The sequence below is a fragment of the Papio anubis genome, chromosome 8 (assembly GCF_008728515.1).
Source record: "Papio anubis isolate 15944 chromosome 8, Panubis1.0, whole genome shotgun sequence".
NCBI lineage: Eukaryota > Metazoa > Chordata > Mammalia > Primates > Cercopithecidae > Papio > Papio anubis.
The window spans coordinates 66851591-66875985 of NC_044983.1; the positions used below are offsets into that span (position 1 = coordinate 66851591).

Genomic DNA, 24395 nt, shown 5'->3' on the forward strand with positions numbered 1-24395 from the left:
CCTCTGGGCAAAGAGCATGTGTAAAGGCTTTGAGGTGGAGATGCATTTAGGACTTTCCAGAACCGACAGGGAGGCTAGTGTAGCAAGGAGCTGGGAGCAGACCACAGTAGAGAGGTCGCTGGTGGTCAAATCAGACAGAACATTCAAGGAGCTTGAGATCTTTTTCTAAAGCAATACTGTAGTAATAGGCAGTACTAGGATAGGCTTTACATTTTAAAGTGACCCCTGAAACTGTGGTGTAGGGAATGGCTCAGGGAGGGGAGGGTGAGGGCTGGGAGATCAGCTGGAAGCTCTTCCAAGAGGTCTGTGAAGGATACCTGTGACAGGGACTAGGTGATGGTAAGCAGCAGAATGATCAGAGATGTGCTGTGTGGGAAATTGGCAAGTCTTAGCGAAATACTGAAAATGGGGCTTGAGAGAGAGGGGGAGACATTGAGAATGTCTTCTGATTACTAGATTTGTGGCTTGAGCAAGTTAGCCAGGTACAGGGGAGTTTAGGGAGGACTGGGTTTAAGAACCTAGTTGGCATCTTAATATTTCTTTTATTTCACTTAGTCCAGTGAAAGCATCATCTTCTCAATGAGACTTCTTTTTTCCCAGACGACACTCATTCCTGTATCTTCTGAGTTTCCATCATAAATTAAAATTCTTTGCAAAATTTGCCCCCCCTAGGTTGTGGGTATCCTTGGAATTTAGTGAGGCCCTCATCATAGGATGCCTTTTATCACAAATCTCTGTTTCCCACTGGAAGGCCAGCCCCTTGAGAACACCTCTGACACTGGTCAGAACTCTTCATTCATAGTAGGAGCTCCTGCTGATGGTTATTGAATGGTGTTGAGTTGGATCGTAAAGATTTCATGGGCATGGACTTGGCTAACTGGGGATAAGAATGGATTAGAAAGGAAAGACCAAGAGCTGGAAAGTGCACTTGGCCAACTGGACAGCCCTGCTTGGGGGTGACTAGCAATGGAGGTCTTTCTCACATAGCTGGCTGGCACAAAGCAATGCTGCTGCTTAAGCCCCACACCAGACAAAGCAAATGAGGATCTCTGGGCCTGAGCTCAAGCATGGGGATTTTTCAAAGCATCCCAGCTGATTTCAATGGGTAGCCAACTGGGAATCCTACTGGCATAAGGAGATTAGCACTTTCAGGGGCCTCCTTTTATGGAGTTGACCAGAGGTCACTGCAGAGCCCTGCCCAACAGGCAGCACACAGAGGTGGGGAGGAAGTGAGGGTGGACTGGCACATGGAAAATGTTGGGGGCTCATCTCCTGCACACTTGGAACACCCCCTGTCACCTGTGGGCCTTAGGCTTTATGTCAAGCCAGGATAGAAGATGGACAGGCCATGGGGCACCTGTAGCAGGGGATCTCAACTTCAGCTAACTGGAGGGAATCCACTTTCAGGGTTGTCAGCCTAGCTATTGTCACAAGCAGTAAACTCCCCTGTCCAACCAGCACACAAAACCAGAACAGAACTGCTCTGCGACTGTCCAGTCATACACTCAGAGACCTGGGGCCTGTCTTGGCCCCCCACTGATGACTTCTCAAAAGGCTTTCCCCTGGCAGAGCATCCATTTTTCTTCTGTTGCCAATAAAAATCCCCAGCTCTGTTCTTTCTCCTTCGTGTCCTTCTATTGCTTCTGACAGAGTTTGCCAGTTAGCTGAGGTCAGGATTTCCTTTTTACAAACAACCTGTTTTCAGTCAGCAAGGCCAGAGGTTTCTTAAATTACAAACCCTTTCATTTCTTCTGCTGCAAGTCATCCTGTCAGTTTGTATAATCACATAGAATGGAGAGAAATGGAGATGTGAAGAGAGACACTGAAAGAAAAGAGTAGCTCACTGACTCAAGCCTTTTGGATTGTAAGAAAACTATCTTGAACATGATAGAGAACCCTATTCCAGTTGACGCTTTTGTAGCTGCGTATAGTATGGGTAAAGGGCCAGTCACTGAAAGGAAATTTCTTACAAGTCTTAAATGAACACACAGTGTCCATCATCTCTATATTCTGTTAAGCAAATGGCTTCCTTTATATTCATTTGAATTGGGAATCATCCATGATATGTGTAAATGTTCTGAAAAGCAAATTTAAAAGTTATGAAATACATTTTCATTGATATTTGTCAATGTTCACTGGAAGATATGTTTTAACCCAAACTCTGGAAGGATGACAAAGGATTGAGGCACTAAGGTTAAAAAAAGACAAAAGGCCTTTGGACATCATTGGAAAATTGTGCTAACTGTGGACAAAGCACTAAATATTCCTGAAAAACCCAGAGGACACCTAACCTTACCCTATTTCTTAGTGATAGATCAGGGAGGCGAAGCCAACTGTTACAGGCCTCAGAGCTCCTAATCTTTTCATGATTCAGTATTGCATCCAAGAGGGTGGGCTGGGGTCATGACTTTGCTTAGCTTGTCTGTGCCCCATTGGGCAAAGCATTTAACCCAAGTTTTGTAACCTGTAAAGTGGGCTCAACTAGATACTCCTTAGACCTAATATTTGAAATCTAGTTTAGCATAGAAACATCAGCAGTAGTGAAGGCTGTGTGTGCTGATGCGGGAGCCTTAGGCCCTTTCTATTCCTATCGTCTCCCTTTTCTTTCTCTCATGAAGGGTAAGCAGTCATGCTCATGTACCATAAAGGCACAAAGCCTGTAGCTTTACTCTGAGATGGACAGTTAAAGCCCTTGCCTCCTCTCTCTCCTGGCCGCCCAACCTGTCATCTCTGCGTCCCAGACCCATAGTCCTGGCTCTCCTGCCCTTCCTTTCTCCTTCCCTAGCTTGCTGCCCACCTTCTCACTCTGAGCTGCTCTCATGCTTTGCTCTTCTCTCCACTCCCCTTGGGTCAACTCCTCCCCAGCCTTCAGGTCTCAGCTGAGACATTGGTTCTTCAGGGAAGCCTTTCTTGCCCGCCCAGGCTGCCCAGGGTAGATCGCTCCCTCGCCTCCATTAGTCTTGCTCATTAAGCCCTTCCAAGAATTGTAATGTCACTGTCCCAGTGCTCAAGGTCAGGCATCGGACTTTTTTAGCTTGTTTTCTGGACGAGGCCAAAACAATGCAGTGGACTTTTGTAGGGTCTGTGGATCCAAGAAGCTGGTTCCTCAGTTGGGGAAATATTTTTGTGAAAAGTTAGCTAGTACAGTAATAGACAACATTAGAGAATCTTCCAGGCAGTGTCCCAAGCACTTCACATATACAATTGACCCTTGAACAAGGCAGGGGTTAGAGGCACCAACCGTTCTGCTATTGAAAACCCATGTGTACCTTTTGACTTCTCAAAAACTCAACTACTAATAGCCTACTGGAAACTGGAAGTTTTAATGATAATATAAACAGTCAATTAACACACTTTTGGATATTATATACTATATTCATAGAGAAAAGAAAATGTTATTAAGAAAATTATAAGGAAGAGAAAATATATTTACTATCCATTAAGTGGAAGTGGATCATCATAAAGGTCTTCATCCTCATTGTCTTCATGTTGATTAGGCTGAGGAGGAGGAGGAGAGGTTGGTCTCGCTGTCTCAGGGGGTGGCAGCAGTGGAAGAAGATCCATGTATAAATGGACCCAGGCAATTCTAGCCCTGGTTGTTCAGGGGTCAACTGTATTAACTTATTTTGTCTTTATAATAGTCCTCTGAAGTAGATACAATCATTATTCCATTTTTACAGATGGGGAAACTCCTAACCACTGGGATGAATTGTCCACAGTGGTGCTGAGACCCCTTCCCTTGGGCGTGTCCAGATTCCTCTTCTGTCTCACTATTTCCTCCATTTGAACTATGTAAATATTTAGCCATCACTGAAAAAAAACCTGGGTTTACATTTCCACCATCCTTGTCTGAATCTGACCACTGTTTGCTGGGACTGTCCTAATAGCCAAATAACTGGTTTCCCCATTTCTTCTGTTGTTCCTCTCCAGCTGCTTCTCCACCCTCTTCTTCACTCAGCAGCTGGGTGATCATTTCAAAGACTAAACTAGACCAGGTCCCCCCCACTAGGTAAAAATCTCAGGGACATCCCATTTACTTAGGATAGCCTCCAAACTCCAGACCACGACCTCAAGGTCTTCCTGGTCTCCTTCCCTTTACAAAGTCGTCTCTTGCTCCTCTCCTCTTGGACCCATGGGTGTGGTTCTCATTTGGAGGATACACAGAGTGTTCTCTGTAGACCTTTGCCTGCATGTCCTGCCCCTCATCTTTACATGATTCCAACTACTTAGCAGTCAGGTCTTGGCTGAGACATCTCGGCTCTGTCCATTCTATTAGAAGAAACTTACACCTGTAACTGACCCATGTTCTGTTTTATTTTCCAAAAAGAACCCTTTTGATATGAATGTAGCTTATTTATTCATGTAGTAATTCATTATGGTTTGTTTCCACCAACTCCAATGTAAACTCAGTCCTTGGGGCATGGACATCCTACCCTCAGCACCTGGGACAGTGCCACACTGTTGAGGGGTCGGGGGCAGTGAGTCTTTGTTGAATGAAATATGGACTTACAGTAAAGGCATAGACAGAGAGAGAGAAGAGAAGGAGCTAAAACTGCATGCCATTGATATGGGAGTTAGGAATAAATCATTTAGGCAGATAGTGAGGGTAGAGGAGTACTTGGTAAGGTTTTCCTTTTAATGAAAAGCAGTCCCAAAATAATTTTCTTTTCTAACTAAGAAGCAGCCTGTAAAATTGAACTGCAGATGTAGACAGGCAAGCTGGAAGCTTGCACATGTCAGTGCCAGCAGTTGTGTCAATTGGAAATGGCTACCTGGGACTAGGCATGTTCAAAAGGGTGGCTCCATATTCCCTTCTCTTTGCCAGCCACATGTACAGTAAGGAGCAAACAAGATGGACTGGCCAAGTGGAAAGCCCATTTGCATAATAATATTAGGGTAGGGTGGCCAGACTTCCCCATGTGCTGTGTGAGTGTTACAGCTGGTCCAACCAATCTGTGGGCAAGGGAGAGAGCTGCTCTCCTCTTTTTCTTTTTCTTTCGTCTATTAAATCTCCACCCCTAAACCCGCTCCTGTGTGTCTGTGTCCTTAATTTTCTTGGTGTGAGATGATGAATGAAGCTGCTTCACCATGGTAGGGAAAAAAAGGTCTGTAGAGGAGGAAGAACTGGAGCTGGACCTGATTTGGGTGGACTGAGGATGGGGTGAAGGAAGTCATTTTGGGCAATGAGAATGCTTTGAACAAAGATGTGGCAGAGATGCTTGAGAGCTGTTTGATGCATTAAAGAGCTTAGTATGCTAGCCTAGTGTACTGATGATCTGCTAATTTCAGTAATGAGAGAGAATGCTGGGAAGAAAGTAGAGACTGTATTTGGGGGCTCTAGAATGCCAAGGGGAGAAATCTGAGCCCTAAATCCATGATCAAAGAGGAGCCATTAAAAATTTTCACCAGGAGTTGTAATGTTAGAGGTGGTGCTTTAGAAAACTCACCTTCTGGGTATGCCCTCCATTTGGCCTATTTTTTATACTTTCTTAATTTAAGCCCTAAAAACCCCTTTGCTGCCCACCACTGTCTCTCTTTAAGATTTCCCCCAAAGTCTTTTCATTCTTGGGGTGTCAGGGTATGCTCAGGCATCTCATGATTCAGGCCACTTGACCTGGTGTGTGTGTATGAAAAATACACATCAGGGGCCTGACAAATGGGTGAAGCAGTGCATGTTTGATTTTCATGTGTTTTCATGTTTGAATGTGTGCTTCTAAGATTAAACTCTCAGGAGGAAGCCAGTTGTGCTGTTTTATAGGTGTCAGTGATTAATCTGGCCAAATCATAGAGGTATCTGTTGTGGGCATTCTTTATTGATGAAACTGCTGTATAGTGTTGTCCCTTGGGTATGTCAGTGGCTAAATCTGCTCTGCAATCCAAGATACTTAATGCTGAATTATGTTCTACAGCAGGTAAATTTGAGTAAGGGTCTAGTTTATGTAATTTTTGGAGAAGTGAAAAACTTTTCCATTCATCAGTACTTACAGTGATCAAAGAAACAGCTGTTACCCTGCAAGTTCAGTCCCCTAAAGGGCTGATAAAGCCATCACTGCAGTTATTTCATACAACTTCCTTTTGTTAGACTTTGGGTGTCCTAATGCAACCAAGATCCTGCTATTTCATATAACCAAGAGAAAAAGATGATCCCGACAGTCAGGGAGCTTACAGTACATCACAAATCAATTTTATTAACTTAAACACAAAATTAATGAAGAAAAATTCTGTACACAGCGGTGGACACAGCACACCTTTATACAGTAAGGCCAAGATAAACTTTGTCTTTTCAGTCTGCAGAGTACAAAAACATAAAATGAAAAGGTTAAAAAATTGTCAACTGTTTGCTTCAAGCAAAAAGGAAGAAAAAACTAATTCAATTGTGAATTTAAACAATTTCGATAATTCACAAATGACTAATTCTAGCAGCAACACACAACTTCAGAAAAGAATGAAGTAGCTCTTCGGCTACTTTGGGTCAAAGCTGGTGTTTTTTTTCCCTAATATATGATTAGAGAAGACTCATCCTAAGGGTAATTTCATGACAATGGATTGTGTTTGATTAGAGAAAATATTGCCCAGCCAAACTGACCACTTTTGGAGAAACTCTTATGGTGTGACAAAGGTGATAATTTTAATTCCCAAGATTGATGCCTGTCATGTAGTACATAATGCAGGTGGAGAGGAACATTGTTTCCACAGTGATGACAATGGCAATGAACTTTCCTCAGAGTGGAAAGAAGAAAGAGAAAATATGCACGTAGGGAGTAATGCAAAGCTTGCTGATTTCCGGATTAGCATCGTGTGTCTTCCTTTATCGAAAGAAAATGCAGACACGATAATAATTCTGAGCACATGAAAACTTTGTTAGTCTCCAATTCATGAACCATTTTATTAATAAAATATATCTACTATCATCTATATTCTTTGTGGGAAGAAGCATTTGAATAATTATTTTTTCCAAGTAGTTACATATAATACATTAGTGTGGAAATGAAAAAGTGAGGTGGTAGGAGAACTCATTTTTTTTCAAATTGTTTAAGAAACTGCTGTGTTATTTCATCAAGGCCCTCAGAAGAACTGATGCAGGAAAAAATTTTAGAAAACAAAATCCTTACTGACACTTGACATCCATGCTTTTGGTCTTGACAACAGTATCTAAAAAAAATCCATTATCTACATATTTATACCCAATACTTAGATAAGGCATGGCACCTGAGTTTGTGCACATGCTGCCTCATGCTTCACTATCAAGGCATTGCTACCTTTCAATATCATTTCCCTAAACAATATGTAAAAGAATCATCCATTATTACAAATTTACACCAAAAATTCTTTCTGTACATGATTGTCTCAGTGATGTACATATTATACGTTTAAATTAGACATACTTAAAACTACTATGCGATGTGCTAAAATTCAAAGTACTGTACTTGCCACGTTGTGAGGCAGAGGCCTTTAATCACTTATTTCTAATGCTATTGTCTCTTCAATTATTTGATGTTAAAAACGTCTGGTAGGTGAATTGTAGGGTATGTGAATTATACCTCAATAAAGCTGTTTTTTTTTTTTTTGTTTTGTTTTTTAAAAACGTCTGTTCATAAATAAGTAGAGATGTACAGATTACCCTGGGTATGAGACACCAAAAAGTAAACCTTCTTTACAAGAAAATTCCTCCACTAGTATTCAGGAAACACATTTCAGTCTCTGTTGTGCAATTAGTTTTGCTGTATTGGAGAAGCTGTTTATATCACATTGAAAATGCTAACAACTGAAGCGTTTGCAGGTCCTTTCTTCACAGGTTTGAACCGTGTAGTTAATGTGGCAGACACATTACGCTGTGCTAGAACATTCTCATGGCTTATTTTCATTGGATTCACAGTACTAGAATCAACAGCTGTTCTGAAGAAATAGACGTGGTCCTCCATTCACCACAAGGGCAGAGGTCAAGACTGACAGCAGCTGCGCATCAGCAGGTGGAAATTGCTAAGTTCTGGAGGCCGGCGCTGATGTGAGACTGGGGCCTGCTGGAACTGTCCCTGGTCACAGAGCAGCTGTGTGGTGTCAAAGTGCCGAGCGCTGTTACAGGTACTCCAGTTCCAAGGCGTGGTGCAGGGCCATGAGGTCTGAGTGGCTGGAGATCCTCCAGAAGGGCATCGCGTGCTGCAGCAGAGGCACACATACACGTGAGGACAGAGCACCCAGCACCAGCCCTGCCAGTGTTTTTGGAAATCCACTCCCATGCTCACCCCCATTTTCAGTATCATGGAAAATGCCAGCTAACATCTTCACATCACATCTGTTTAAAACAAAAATTCAAACTTAATCCTCCCCTAAGAATACTAGACTGACACGCCTGTAATCCCAGCACTTTGGGAGGCCGAGGCGGGCGGATCACAAGGTCAGGAGATCGAGACCATCCTGGCTAACACAGTGAAACCCCGTCTCTACTAAAAATACAAAAATTAGCCGGGCGCGGTGGTGGGCGCCTGTAGTCCCAGCTACTCAGGAGGCTGAGGCAGGAGAATGGCGTGAACCCGGGGGGCGGAGCTTGCAGTGAGCCGAGATCCGGCCACTGCACTCCAGCCAGGGGGACAGAGCGAGACTCCGTCTCAAAAAAAAAAAAAAAAAAAAAAAGAATACTAGACTGAGTTTTAAATTGTAATCTAGAGTCTGTTTCTTTGAAGGGGATGGATATTTCCTAACTGGATCTACACTGTGACTTGAATGCCAATTCCAAGCTTTAAATAAAAGAATGTTGCCAAATATGGCAGCTTTTCATGTATCCAGTGGGTTTTTCATGCTGAAAGTTTAAAAAGCTTGTACTTTATGAGTACAAGCTTTAAGCAGTTTTCCTTAGTTAGTAGTAGTTTACATTTTTTCTAACTTAATTGTGGCTCACATACGAAGCAACTTTTCCATTTATTTCCTTCAGTTATTCTTCATATTGACCTTAAAATGGCTTTACCATACGGAAAACATTTTAAATGAACATCTAAATTTTTTGTTGTTGTTTTTTTTTTGTTTTAGGTTTTTGTAGTTGTTGTTTAAACCTCAATCTAAAACTCTAGTTTAAGTAGTGGGAATGTTTGTGATGCACGTGAATAAACCAAGGACAAGGAAAAGGAGAAGAAATCAGAAGTTACATCATCCATGAAGGGTGAAAATGTGAGGAACTTTTATGTCTCCAAAGCACTATAGTAAGTACTAATACATCAGCAAAACCTTTTTAAGGGAAAGATAATCGTCACCCTCCAGAGGACAAAATTCTGTTTACCTTATAGAATAGGATTCTTAAGCAAAAGAAAATAATGTGGAGTCTGGAGTATAATTTGCAATTATAGTTCTGAGAAATTTGGAAAAATTTCAGACTAATAGGAGAATTTGGCATAGAAGCAAACAGAAATGAGGTTTTTTTGTTTTGTTTTGTTTTGTTTTAATGTGTAGGTAACAGTGAAAGCCACTGACTATTTTGATATATAGATCACATAGCTGCTACATACTGGGATGCAAACTATTACTTATTAACAATGTATTTGCCTCAGATTATCTGTTGAAATCACATACCACATTCCAATATGTAGACCTTTCTGGACTCAAGACTATTTTGGTGTATCTGTATATGTATTTGTTATTGAGTGATAACAGAACAGCCCAGAAATGAGTACTAAATATTTCTTTGTAGATTTCTAGAAGGATGCTCTACTTGGCAACTTCACACTGTAAGACCTAGCATTGTGCATTCATTCATACAGAGCACAGTGTGCCAGGTGTAGAAGATACAGAGATGCATGTGTCGCTCCCTCCCCTATTTTGAGTAGCAAAAATGCACAATAATCATCAGTGTTCATTTATGGCTTGTAGGAGGTGGGCAATTACCTTTGCCTAATGAACTGGGAAAATATCTGAAAGGAGGTGATAGTTGAGCTAGGTATGAAGGATTAACATTCAGAAAAACACTCTGATGGTTATGTGCATTGGGGGACAGAAAATAATGGAGAAATTTATTGTTGGCATACTAGATACGTATGAGAGAAAGACTTGGCTGGTGACATGAGTGGCTGCAGGAGCCAACTGATGCAGGGCCTAGTAAGCCCTGCTAAGGAGTTTATTTGTAATAAACTCCTAATTCATAAATCTCAATAGTTATGATTTATTGGATATTGTGTTAGGCACTATGCTACACACCTCAGACAGACAGAGGTACTATTATTACTATTGTACTAGTTAAAAAAAAAAAAAAAAAAAAAGGAACTTGAGGCTTAGTGATGGAATAGAGAGGTTTAAATAAATGGCTGGTGAGGAGTGAAGCCAAGATCCATACCAGGTGTGACTCTGAAGCTCATATGCTATAATGCCTCCTACCTGTTCTCTGTGGGCTTTCTATTCAGCTGTGTAAATTATCAGCACCATAGCACAGGTTCAATCTCTCTCTCCCTCTCTCTCTCCCCATCCCCATCCCCATCCATTCTCTGTGGGATAAGAGACCCTGGAAAAGAGTGATTATGATTCATAGGCCTGGGTTAGAAAAACGTTTGATCAGTTATAGCTTTCCTCTTCATTAGAACAGAAACTCATGTTGTAAAATATAGAACCCTATAAAGAAAAACAAATCATTTCTTATCCTACTACACAAAGCTCACCACTATAAACATTTCTTTATATGTTCATATATGTACATACTTGAACATAGTTGAATTTATGTGTTTATCAAGTATGTACCATTCAGCATCCTACTCATTTTACTACTTAATCTCAAATTCATTTTAGACACATTTTAAAACTATTTTAAAAGTGTTCAGGTATTCAACTGTGCAGTGTTGCTATTTAACCACCTACTTGGTATCTATTTTTATATCCTCTTTATTTCTAATTGTTTTTCTTACTAGATTTGCCAATCATTATTGCCCTTCCTCAAAGTTTCTTGTCAACAGATAAAGGGATTAGATAGTATTCCTATTGATCTTAAGTACTATTATCTCAGGATGTAACAAAGGATGCTGAAAGCTCTTCAGATAATGATCTAGAAACTTTTAGGACAACTATCTTCATGAAAACATATAAAAATACTTGTGCGAAGTGCAATACCTTTTTTCAGAGCAGGTTCAAATTATTTTGCACGTCAATTGTCTGAGGTTCCATATGCTCCCCACAGACAAGTTACAACCATTAACAATGCAAATCTAAAAACTATTGGTGCAATCAGAATCCTGCACTGAAGAATGCCATGAGTCTCAGAGAAATCAAAAAAAGAACTGAAAAAAAAATCCAGCTAATTCTTTGGTACATAAAGTATAAAGTGGGCATTTAATTTCATAGTAAACAAAGGACTGGTTCAATGGCTGTGTGTCTCATCTGTACATGTGTGTGGGTTGATGCCAGCTAGAGAACGCTTATGTTTTTCTTTTAAACCATACTCAACACTATCTGGAAAGGTGAGATAATCCACAAACAACCCTAGTTGGCTTGTTTACTGGCACTAAAATACGAATGGCTTTAGTCTTCCTGTAGAGAGTATTAGTAAGAACCATCTGGTCAAGCAGCACCCTGAAATGAGGTCAAAGGATGAAACTTCCTTACAGACAACTCATCACAATGCAGTGGGGATGGGCCATTTATGTGGGCAGAAGTGCCAAAGGTTCTACAATGAAAACTTTGCAAATCTTAGGCGTACATGAAAGAAAACTGGTAGACTCTGGGGACACTCCACCCACAAGGATAGCAACTCTATCCTCTGCACTCTTTCATGGCGTGCAGGGTAGTGATGTCGGCTGTAGTTAGCAGTTTCATTCTCACAAAAATAGTGGACTTCCTTAAGACATGCACATTTTATATTAAGTGAATGACTATAAGAAGACTGAGTCTAGAGGAGAGGAGGTGTCAAACTCCTGTTAACAATCAGAACTAATACTGCACAATGGTAATATTTTCCCTAAGTATGTACCAATGTGAAGATTTTATGCATTTATAAAAAGCTTCTCAGGACAACTGGATACAAAGTAAACTTTTTTTTCTTTTGCATCAATGTTTAGCCACTAGAAAAAACATTTCTTCTGTGAAATCAGAGAGAAATGGTGGCAAAAGAGGAAAAGAAAAATACATGCTAGAATGAGGAGGCCCGGGTTATATTCTCAACTTTGACATTAGCTCTGTGACCTTTAATTATGGCACAGTCTGCCTGAACCCCTAGTTTCTTTATAACATGAGGGTTTAGGGAAAATGACTCAGGGTTCCTTCTAGGTCAAAGAAAGTCTGTGACTTTATTATCAAAACAAAGTCTTTTACATGCATAGCAACGTAGCTACAGTAGATATGTCATACACACAAGACATATATCCCCAATGCCAAGAGCTGACCAGCAGGCAAGCTATATCTGATGAAACAATTTTATTACAATATAAGGCAATGAGGGATTAAGAATTAAAAAGATAAATTCAGACAGAAGAGAGCTCAGTTGTGACCTGGGCTAAGGTAAGGATAAGCTGAGCTTGAGCTGAATTTGAAGAATGGGCAAAGCTGGAGAGGTGGAGGGGAAGTGGATAGGGTTCCCAGTTAGGAGGAGTAATTGGCCTGTGGGGGATAGGGCTGGACTGGTGTGTAAAATCATAGAGATGTTAAGGAGGTTTGTCAAGGTAGCAGCACTTGGAATATTTAACTAAGGAGTTTAGACTTTTATCTTGTAAAGGAAGAGGCGAGAGGCTAACACTTCCTCAGGGCCAAGAGACACAAAAAGGTGGGGGTATTTTAAGCAATTTAGGGCAGCAGTTGGGGAAGGATGGACTAAAGATGTTTCTGGCTGGTAGCAGAGAAACTAGGTAGAATTACAGTGGAAATGGAGTGGGTGTAATAGATGCAAGACATATTGTGAAGAGAGAGTTCATGTGACTCGGTGGTGGGTGGGAATTAACCCCAAATCATGTTTGAGTGGGCCAACTGGTTTGGGATAGCTGAATTCATTTGCTTGTATTCAGACATTCAGATGGGCAGAACATGGGATACTTACACGGAGATATTCTCTCAGGTTGCTGAAGCCCTGGGACTAAAAACAGAGCTACCCACAAATCTTAACAGAAATGACAGCTGGAACTGCAACATGCATATGATTCGTTTATCAAGATTAGGCATATATTGAGAGAAGTAGGTATCAGGGCCTAAAATTAGCACATGCTTTTGTGTCTCCAGAACCAAAATTTTGCCTGATGGGAAAACAATGACACATCCTTCCTGTTCTTCTTGCCTACTGGAGCAACTTCAAAAATCTCCTTCCTCCATCCTTCCTCATCTGATATTTAGCATTTATACCTTTAGACTACATATAACATCAACCATATAAAAAGCTGGGTATGTGGATACACATATGTAAATAGAATTTTCCTGAATTATTAAAAATGTGTTAATTACAATGTTTCAAAGTTTTTAAAGCATATACCCTCTGACTTAAGTATTACAGTTTTAGGAATTTATCCTACAGATGCACTTGCACATGCATGAACTGTAGAACTGTTTGGAATAGTAAATACTGGAAACCACCTAAATGCTCACCCCAGGGGACTGGTTAAATAGCACATCCACATAATGGAATACCGATGCAGTCACTTAAAAGCATTAGAGATGCAAAGCTTCATGTACTGATATAGAATAACTGCCAGGATGGATTAAGTGAAAAAGCAGGTATGCAAAAAAGTATGTACTTCTCATTTCTGTAAAAAAAAAATACTTATTTGTGCTTTCATATGCACATGTCGTATTTAGAAAGTTTTGCAGATGGAGGTAAAAATACTTTTCAAATTGTAAATAAAGATATCAAGGGAGAACTTATTATGAAACTTATTGTACAACGATTGCTCTTTTATTTATATATCTGCTTCCCCTCTAGATGTAAGTATGCTCTTTAAGGATGAAGATGAAATCCAATTCAAAGCCTGGCATATAGTAAGTGATTAACTATAAATGAATTTATGACTTTACAAAAATAACATTCACTGCACTTGGTGTTTATAACCTTGATGACCCACTTAAAACTAAAAACAAAAAATTGCCTTACAAATGTTATTTTATAAAAGTGGCTTGTATTTTTCTCCTAAATAAGCTTGAAATTGGGTTCTATTAATCAGGTTCTCAGCTTCATCTTGGATTTCAGCAAGTTTTAGAATGCACATATAAAATGAACATATTTAATGAAGCCTTTGTCATTGTGCAGAATAATGGATGCTTGCCATTTTTTTTCTCCCTTCGCCATTAACAAGATATTTGTTTTAAATAGTTATCTGAAAATAGTTAATTTATTAGCAAGGCCACTTTTACTAATCTAGAAGTGAAAACTAGATGTCGATGTACAGGAGACTATTTCCTACATTGTTTTAAAACAATCATACCTAGGTCTAATCATTTTCTCTCAAGCCATGTTGCATTAGGGAAACAAATAATTTACGGTAAAAAAGAACAGCTGGTAGATTTTGACAACAAAAGGCATACGTCAAAGGAAGACTTCCATAGGTAGAGACTTCCCACAATCTTTCTAAGAACAAAGAGGCACTCACACAAACTCTTGCAAGAGATCCTTTTAAAATGAGGTTGTTCTTTTACGAAACAAAGGTATTTCTAACTTCTTCTCTTTGAAGGAGGTACTTTTTATGATACAAATTATAGAGTTAGATTAAATTACTGATGAAAGCCCTTGGACTACACTGGCAAAGAGAATAAGGATGACAGAATAGATTTCAACTGACCATTAACCAAATAGGCAACTGGCAGATTTACTTACTGGGTTTTGTTTCTGTGCTTTAAACAAAGTAACAATCTCTAGTAAAAGAACATTATTTAAGGAGATGACAGATCTCTACAGGGAAAAGAAGAGCATGTTGTGTTAGATTTTGAAGGACACAGGAAACTAAGAGAGACAAGCTACATAGTTAAAATCAATTTTGAAGCAATGTGAAATGTTTTGATTTGGCAAAACATTTTAGTGCTCAAATGTGCAGAACTTCATTGGTTTGCTATTAATTTTATTTAATAAACTAAATTGCTCAGGAGCTAAAGCACATATCAGAATTATGTGTTTTAAAAAATTTAATCATGAATGTAAAATTAGGGGAAAGAAGACACTTATATAGTTATATCTAACTCCCAAAAAGAAAGAAGAATTGCATTTTACTCTAATAACTTTTTGAAAAACTATGTAAATTCTTTTTTTGTAAGTCAAGTCATATTTATGATATATAAATGTAGTTTATAGTCTGAAGAAACTTTTGTTTTTAAACAGGGTCTCAATCTGTCGCCCAGGCTGGAGTGCAGTGGTGCCATCACAGCTCACTGTAGCTTTGACATCCGAGGCTCAGGTGATCCTCACACATCAGCCTCTCGGGTAGCTGGGGCTACAGGCAGCACCACTATGCTGGGCTAATTTTTGTACTCTTTGTAGAGATAGGTTTCACCATGTTGCCCAGGCTGGTCTCGAACTCCTGGGCTCAAGTGAGCCACCTGTCTCAGCCTCCCAAAGTGCTGGGATTACAAGTGTGAGCCACCACTCTCAGACTGCAGAAACTTTTTGCGAAATCTCACAGTCAGAGGAAATAACTGAGTTCAAATCCTAATTTAGCTACTTTCTAGCTGTGTGATTTTGGCTGAATTATTCACTCTTACAGTGCCTCAGTTTTCTCATCTGTAAAATAGGTCTAAGGATTCCCTCATAGGATTATGAGGATTTAATGAGAAAAATGGATGGGAAGGCCTAAAAGAGGGACTGGGATATAATAAGGGCTTTATAATTGGTAGCATTTTTTTCTTTGGGACAGGATCTCATTCTGTCATCCCAGCTGGAGTGCAGTGGCATGAGTTCCGCTAACTGCAATCTTGACCTCCCGGGCTCGAGTGATTCTCCCACCTCAGCCTCCTGAGTAGCTGGGACTACAGGCACCCACCACCATGCTCGGGTAATTTTTATATCTTTTGTAAAGACAGGGTTTTGCCACGTTGCCCCAGCTGGTCTCAAACTCCTGAGCTGAAGTGATCCACCCACCCTGGCCTCGCAAAGTGCTGGGATTACATGTGTGAGCCTGGCCTGGTAGCAATTTTTGTTACTTACTACTATTATTAATCCTACAGCATAGAAAGCCATCTCTTAGTTTCTTTAGCTTGAGTTTTCATATGTAGTTTTAAAAATGAGATATTGTTGAACTGTAGAGAGCTTCTCCTCTTAAATTATTTCCTGTAGGTTAAATATTAAGTATTCTCTCCTTCTGTGTAGCACTCCACTTTAAAGATACTCATTATCTTTTGCAAATGATTAGATCCTTGTCTCTTAACTCATACACAAGGACGACTATTTATATACCAGTTAACCTGTCTCCTTCAATAAAGTTAGAAAATAAGAAAGTAATCAACATCTCACTCTAAGTTGTAAATTGATGATGTCTGAATCTTTTACAAGATTATCAGAAATTTAGATATTGTGAAAAATTAGTCCATTTTACACATTCACACAGGCAGTTCTCAAGGTACAAAGAGTGGTTTATAGCAGATATTTTTGGGCTCTTATCACATACAGTCATCCATGAAATAAAAATGGAAAGCGAGGAGGACTCATTTGGTCAAAAAATTCAGAGTATGTTTTCTGCAGGTGGCTGCCTAATTTCTTTTTTGTGTGTTCCCTATATTAAAAAAAAAGACATGTCCAAAGATAAACAGTAGAAACAGTCTTTTTTAAAGCCATTCTATGTTTAAATTTATTCTGTAATTATTGATTGGTTGTTGAGAAAACACAAATATCAGAGTTTATTATCAGAGTGATCTAGGAAGGAAGGTAAAAAAAAAAAAAAAAGAGAAGGATTTTCCAAATAATTGTAATAGAATACTTTTGTACAAAGAAGGATTTTCCAAATAATTGTAATAGAATACTTCTGTACACCTTATAATCTATTCTTTGGTACTGTTGTAAATGAATTGTACCAGCATTTGAATTTTGTTTTATTGGGTTGTTCCTACTGCCATCACCAACATTCAATGTGTATTAAATTAGTATTAAAACTTTATAATATACATGGAAGTAATTGGAAACCCTCTAAAGACTATGAGTCAGTGAGGCAAACATTTAGGAACTGTCTATAGATTTAAAAATTAAATTATAAACCTCAGTCTGTTTCCAATAAATTAAAAATTAACTAAAACTGACCAGGCACAGTGGCTCATGCCTGTAATCCTAGCACATTGGGAGGCAGAGGAAGGTTGATCACTTAAGGTCGGGAGTTTGAGACCAGCCTGTCCAACTGGTGAAACCCTGTCTCTACTAAAAATACAAAAATTAGCCAGGAATCATGGCACATGCCTGTAATCCCAGCTACGCAGGAGACTGAGGCAGGAGAATCACTTGAGCCTAGGAGGTGGAGGTTGCAGTGAGCCGAGATCGCGCCATTGCATTCCAGCCTGGGTGACAGAGGGTGACTTTCTCAGAAAAAAAACAAAACAAAACAACAACAACAACAACAAAAGCAACCAAAAACGAACCTCAGCCTATTTCCAGTATAAAAATTAACTGAAATCTTTTAACTAAAATGTTTCGTTACATCAGAAATACATAAAATTTTCATGTCCGCTCTACCAACAAAATGTATTGAGCACCCGTTTGTCAAAGCTGCCAGGATTACAATCTACCAGGAAGTGTCAGCATTTGCCTAATATAATGAGTTAATGGGTGCAGCAAACCAACATGGCACATATGTACCTATGTATCAAACCTGTACATTGTGCACATGTACCCAAGAACTTAAAGAAAAACAATCTTAACTGCTCTTCAAAGACAGCAAATACTCTAGTCCTATTAATACTTTCAATTCTAACACCAAACCAAGAATTCCTTTGTTTTTGCCATGTTGTGTTCACTGATGTCAAACTTCTAAGAATTGTAAGTATCAGAAAGGTTTAGGAAGGGACTCACCCACAGAAACCTTGATAAGATCCAAAGGATTTCACTTGTGTTCCTTGCATTTTAAGTAATCAATTTCATAGGCATCCCTCTCTGCCTACCACAAGCAAGAAAGCCACATTTTGGCAATTTTTGATATTAAACTTTCTGGTGGATACCAGAGGGAGATGGATTCACACCTTGGCCTAGGGCCATACTGGTCAGAGGTGCAAACCTGTTCCATCCCTGCCCTGCTGGACACTAGGAGGGTCCTGAATAGGAATGGCTTGGGAATTCCAGAGGCTTTCCTAGAAAGAAGATTTGAGTCTGGATCTTGGAAAACATTCTCTTTAACTCTCCAGGATTGTGTTTTGGGGATTCTGACTTAGTCTGGGAAAGGTTTTATTTTATAAAGAGAACCCAGAGGGGTAACAGAGGCACCCAATGATGCTAGTGTTGGTCATCGGTGAAGTGGGAAGATTAGAACTATGGCTTAAATGGCAAATGCTGCTTCACATTGAGCATGAGGAGACCTGAAGTCATGTGTGGATTTCCACCAGCACCAACCAGATTCACACAAGTTTGTGACTGAGATACATTCTTTATCTATGGGTATTTATGAAATTATCTAGTTATAAAATTAGGGTCAGTGATTATGCATCTGGTGGCACTCAGAGGCACTGAAGGTAAACTAGGCCATCTTCAGAGCCTGTAGGAAGGTTGACCATGTATCATACTCAGGCTCAGTGCTGCATCTGTAATCTGGTGACCTTATATGCTATTTCTGGTATATGCTGAAATATTCCAGAAGGGCTGAAATACTATATCATTTATGGAAATATACATGGATTCCTATGAGTGAGTGTAAGGAAGGTAATGGAAAATTATGCTGTTGGTTAATCCCATAAAATATTTAATTGTTCTTCAATTCAAGAAACATTTACAGAGTACAACTATGACAAGATTTAGGGAGTTACAAAAAAATTTGAAGACTGTCTCAACAAACCAAGCAAAATAAGATCCCTGAATCTGCAAAGCTCACATTTTTTTTTGCTGAAACAGGCACATAAACAATAACAATAGCTACCATTTGTTGTGTACTTTATACATATCTATATTAATGGAGTTATATATCTTAACTAAATCTAATCCTCAAAATAGCCCAATGAGCTAAGTGCTATTACTATCCCATTTATAGACCAAAAAAAGGGAAATGGATAAGAACTTGTTCAGAGTCACAGGAAGGGTAAATGGCAGGGTCATAATTCAAACTCATGCTGTCTGGCTGAAGAATCCAAGCTATCTACCACTGTAGCTCCTTCAGTTAAAATCTAAGGGAGCATGACTATAATTGATTTCTTAAAAACAGAATAGAAAAGGTAGTACATGAATTGAATTTTGCAAATGAATAAGACAATGACAGAAGGGCATTAGGGAAAAGATTCCAAGGAGAGACAACAGGAAGGAAAAGCTATGTGGCATGGTCGAGGAAAGCTGAGTGGACTGACATGACTACAGTGTAAGGTACGGGAGGGAGACAGATCAGAAAGGCAGGCTGTAACCAGACTGTGGAGACCCTCAGTGTCAGGCTAAGGAAGGTGGCCCTTGGCTTTTAAAAATGCAATGAGAGGCACAACGAGAAAGCTTTTGCTCAGAGAAATGATAGAATTTCACCTGCAGAGATTCAGAAGAATGTAATGAAGTGCAATGGGAAAAGTGGGAGTCAAGAGATTTATACTTGGGTCCACTCCCTTCCCCCTGCCCGGAGAGAGACAGGTAGGACCTCATGATATAAAGAAGACATCGAGTCCTCTGGGGCAGCAGATAGTTTTATCTTCCAACTCAGCTTTGACCAACTGGTAGAGGCTTTCTGAAGGATGTTTGCAAGGTTCTTAGGCTGCGTCCAGGCTCAGGTAACAAGGTTTGAACCACCTGGCATGTCTGCCATGGATACAGAGAAGGTCCTGCTGGCACGTGTGTTATCTCTGCTCTGGATGACAGCTACACCACTAACAACACTTCAGTTCTGCTCCCAAAGTCTACCTTCTATGAACACTACTAGTGGCTCTTGAGTTTGTGCACACTACTATTCAAAAAGATCACTCCATATTTATTGAATTCTACTTTACCCTGTTCAGTGCTTAGAGTACTGCACATATTCATCGTATGTTTCACAGAAATGGAACCTGTTTAAATAATCCAGTTATGAGAATCCGGAGGACTGAAAAAACAGAGACAAGATGCCCCATCTAGGAATGCTCACCTTTTTTGCTCCTTGTTCTTCTTCTACACCATCTCCTATAACAACATACACCACTTTTCTTCCAAACCTTTGAATTATCCTCTCGAAACAGCTTTCTTTTCCTAGTGAACAAAAATAAGTCATAGAAAATGTGAAGTTTGGGTAACCTAATGTGATAGTGCTTGAAGTTTCTGTATAAAATGCTTTCTTCATGCTCTGATTCGACTGTCCCACTTGTGCCTCTAGGAGGAGTGCTTTTTATGCCACTTTGATTGTATATGCCACAGCACAATGAATTACAAAGTAAATTAATTAACAGTGTGGCGTCCTGTCCTTTGAAAACTGATAGTTAAATACTCCCTTCCCAAGGACTCCTTTATTAAAAAATGGGATCTAGTCAATCATAGCATGGCAGTTGGGGTGGTGGGGAAAGTACTGTTTTGCAGTGGGACTTCTTTTTCCCCCATATATAAGCTGAACTCCAGCATCGGCAATTCTGGCAACATATTTTAACTTGATTAAAAAAAATTTTTTTCTATATCAAACTCTGAAAATATCTGATCCAAAGACTAGTGAGAATGATAAAAAATAACTGGACTTGTTTTTGTTCTAGCAGGAAAACACAAACATTGGAATTAGCATATTCCTTCATTTGCAGGTTGAATTAAAGACCCTGAAAGCCTGATGTAGTCTTGTAAAACTCCTTCTGAAATAAATGTCAGATAATTTAGGGTAGTACAGCAAGATGGTACCTGCCTTACCCAGGCATCTAATGTTCAATGAAGCACTTTCCTGGAGGAAAACTGGAATAAAGGTAATAGAATACCCTTATCTGTCTATTATCTTTCCCATGTCATGACTTAGTTTGGGCTCCTGTGGCGGCTACACTGTCAGCACATCCCTGCGGTTAATGCAAGCATTGTTTCTTCTCAGAGAAGAAACTGGTGTTCCAAGTCTTGGACTGCCAATAGGGTCATTTTAATGGACAATGGGACAGTTTATAGTTTTCAAATGTGAATGGCTGAGCAAAGCCTGCACCTCTTTCAAATAAGGATCAGATATACACATGAACAAATTGCTTGTTTGCTTAAACAAATGTCTGCTTTATATTTGTATTTTGCACTAAAATCTCTAGTTTGCATCTGACACAATGAAATAGAGCTAGCCTTATTCAAAGGATGCAATTTAAATGCCTCTTTAGTTGTCCACTAAACTGTGAAATATTAAATCACTTTAAGAAACAAATACAAAGCATAGTTTTCATAGCAAAAATATATGACCAAAAACTTCGATGTCATGAAACTTTTTCCCCTCCTTACAGGGAAATGCTTATGTGTTTTTGCAAGCTTCCCTCTTGTGGAAAAAGGAAGGTAAATTCAATGTAATTTAAAGGTGAAGTTGTGGTAGAGAAAAATATCCTTGCCTATATACTATCTTCTATTGGGTTCATTGTCAATTTGGGGTCATGTAGAAATTTTTCACAATAGAGGTTAAGAAAATGAAGCTTAGATTTTAGAAGTTAACTATTAGTTTTATATGAAGTATTCATTTTGATGAGTCAATTTTGTCTGAAAGGTCATCATAGCTCTGCCAACTGAGATACCAGTCATCTCCTCCTATGACTTTAGCATTTTGCCTACAACAAAAAATTACTGGGGCCAGGCACAGTAGCTCACACCTGTAATCCCAGCACTTTGGAAAGTCAAGGCAGATCACCTGAGGTCAGGAGTTTGAGACCAGCCTGGCTAAAATGGAGAAACCCATCTCTACTAAAAATACAAAAATTAGCTGGGCATGGTGGTGTGTGCCTGTAATCCCAGCTACTCGGGGAGGCTGAGGCAGAAGAATCACCTGAACCCAGGAGGCAGAGGTTGCAACAGGCTGAGATCGTGCCACTGCACTCCAGCCTAGGTGACAGAATAAGACTCCATGTCAAAAGAAAAAAAAATTGCTGGGTTTTCTGCATTCATCCCCACATATATCTTATTTGATGGTGAAATCCTACTTCTATCACCACATATTTTTTATTCTGTATTGAAAAAAATTAAAGCTTAATATTTTAAACAAAATGCCCATTAAAAAAATGCGTACTGGATTGTAATTTCCTATTATATTATCATTTTCAAATTATTTGGGATTAAACTTCAATGCACATGCTATGTAATACACTATTCCTACTTTCTGAGAAGCTAGGCTACCCGCTTCAGTACTATGGGCTGCTTTGGCATTTGTTCCAACTTTCATGTGCTGGTAAACCTTTTCCACAATCCCTGTTTACGACACAATATAATTCCTCTTAATTGATATAGATGAAAATAGAATTAACATGTGACTTAAACTGTTTGCTATTTTTATGGAACATGAAAGCACGTAAAAATTCTGGTTATAATAGGCTACTAGGAATTTTATTCTATTTGATCTATTTCTTGCTTTTTGATAGGTATTTTCCAACAATTTGTTCTTGGTCCTTCTTGGGAAGCATCAGTTGTTTTCAAACTCCAGATATGTATTTCTAACTTGAAAGGTTAGCCTGGATGAATCCATCAGCACCCTGCTGAGTGTGTCTTCCTGCCATTGACTGAAGACCCCATCGGGTCTCTTCCAACTCAACACTGATAAAAATCAAACCTGATTTCCCCATCAGTTAATTGTGCCACTGTTGACCCAGGTGCCTACAAGAAATCTTGTGTCAGCCTTCTTCAAAATAAATGGCCATTCATGCAGCCATTCATTCAACAAATTCATCTCTACATTTATTGAGTACCTACTGTGTGCTGGGTGTTACAGCTATTATGATGAGCAAGAGAGACAAACCCAGTCCTCAAGATTATTACAGTATGATGGGGAAGTCATACTATGAACAAATAATTATAAAAGTAGTTTTTTAGTAATCATTTAGTAAATGCTTTGAAGGAGAAGCACAGGAAGTGTAAAAGTGCGGGCAAATGGAAGTTAGACCTACAGGGATTCCATTTTTGCCCCTTTTTATTATACGGAGTTGAGCAGCCAAAGACAGCCTTCTTGCCACCTGCTAGAATGCTCATACTCCTTCCCCTGGACTAAAATAACATTCATCTCCTTAGGGTGATATACAAGGTCATTCATGGTGATATACAAGGCCATTCATGCCTAGACTCAAGTATACCTTTTCAGCTTTGGCTTCTAATGAGCACTGCACACTAGCTACTCAGGGCCACTCACAAGTCCCTCAGCAGGGAACACATTTTAATTTCTCTGTCCATTTGCATTGTTCTCACTAGCCCATCTACCTGTTGAACTCTTACTTGCTCTTCTATACCCAGCTCAAACATCATTTCTTCCCTTTAGCTTTCATAGACACTCTGCCTCTTCCTGAGTGGGAGTGAATGCTTCCTCAGCCATGTGCACATTTAAGCACTTAGCAGCAGTAGGACCCTGTAAGATACAGCAAGGAGTCTAGACCTTGGAATCAGAGAAACATGAGGCTTGAGGCTTGGGTTTGTGAGCTATTGACTACAACAATTTACTTAAGTCTCTGAGCTTTAGTTTCCTCATTTGAAAAATGGAAAGATTATAAAAATTGACTTTAAATGTAAAATGCTGCCGGGCGCGGTGGCTCACGCCTGTAATCCCAGCACTTTGGGAGGCCGAGGCGGGCGGATCACAAGGTCAGGAGATCGAGACCATGGTGAAACCCCGTCTCTACTAAAAATACAAAAAATTAGCCGGGCGCGGTGGCAGGTGCCTGTAGTCCCAGCTACTTGGGAGGCTGAGGCAGGAGAATGGCAGGAACCCGGGAGGCGGAGCTTGCAGTGAGCCGAGATCGCGCCACTGCACTCCAGCCAGGGGGACAGAGCAAGACTCCGTCTCAAAAAAAAAAAAAGTAAAATGCTTAGTACAGTTCAGGGCATCTAGTAGATAACGAAAAAATGCTCCTTTGCATTCTCTTGTATCATATTGGATTGTCATTATGTAACTGTCTGCTTCCCTTGAGAACAAGAACCATGTCTTTTTTTATCCCTATGTTGATTCTGCCTTGATTTATATTCTAACTAAATTTCATAAGTCTTTTCCTCCCAAATATATTTCTTTCATGCAAGAAGCTTTTAAATCTCCCCAACAAAAATGGAAACTCAATTGATTATACATATTGAATTAAAAACAAAAATATTTCTAGTAATAAAGAAATCTGTTATTAGAGTTGTTTCATTTCTACTTTGTATAATTTTATCTTGCTGTTTGTTTTAGCTTAGAAAATCAGATATTTTTGTTAATGTTGCC

The 24395-nt window shown here is 39.5% G+C and overlaps 1 protein-coding gene across 14 annotated transcripts in view; it reads right to left on the reverse strand.

The window, feature by feature from the left end:
- Positions 1–6162: 6162 nt before the first annotated feature.
- Positions 6163–24395, reverse strand: part of EYA1 (EYA transcriptional coactivator and phosphatase 1) — a 335785-nt gene continuing 317552 nt past the window's right edge. For 10 of the 14 annotated variants that reach the window (XM_017962101.3, XM_031669626.1, XM_009213194.4 and 7 more), the window contains 2 exons: positions 20157–20257; positions 6163–8157 (listed from right to left, as the gene is read on the reverse strand). In XM_017962101.3, the coding sequence (XP_017817590.1) occupies positions 8077–8157; positions 20157–20257 (182 nt within the window). In that variant the 3' untranslated portion in view covers positions 6163–8076. Of the gene's footprint in view, positions 8160–10359; positions 10484–20156; positions 20258–24395 lie in introns of all 14 variants that reach the window. The other 4 variants (XM_017962096.3, XM_017962103.3, XM_021942419.2 and 1 more) reach the window with 2 other exon arrangements.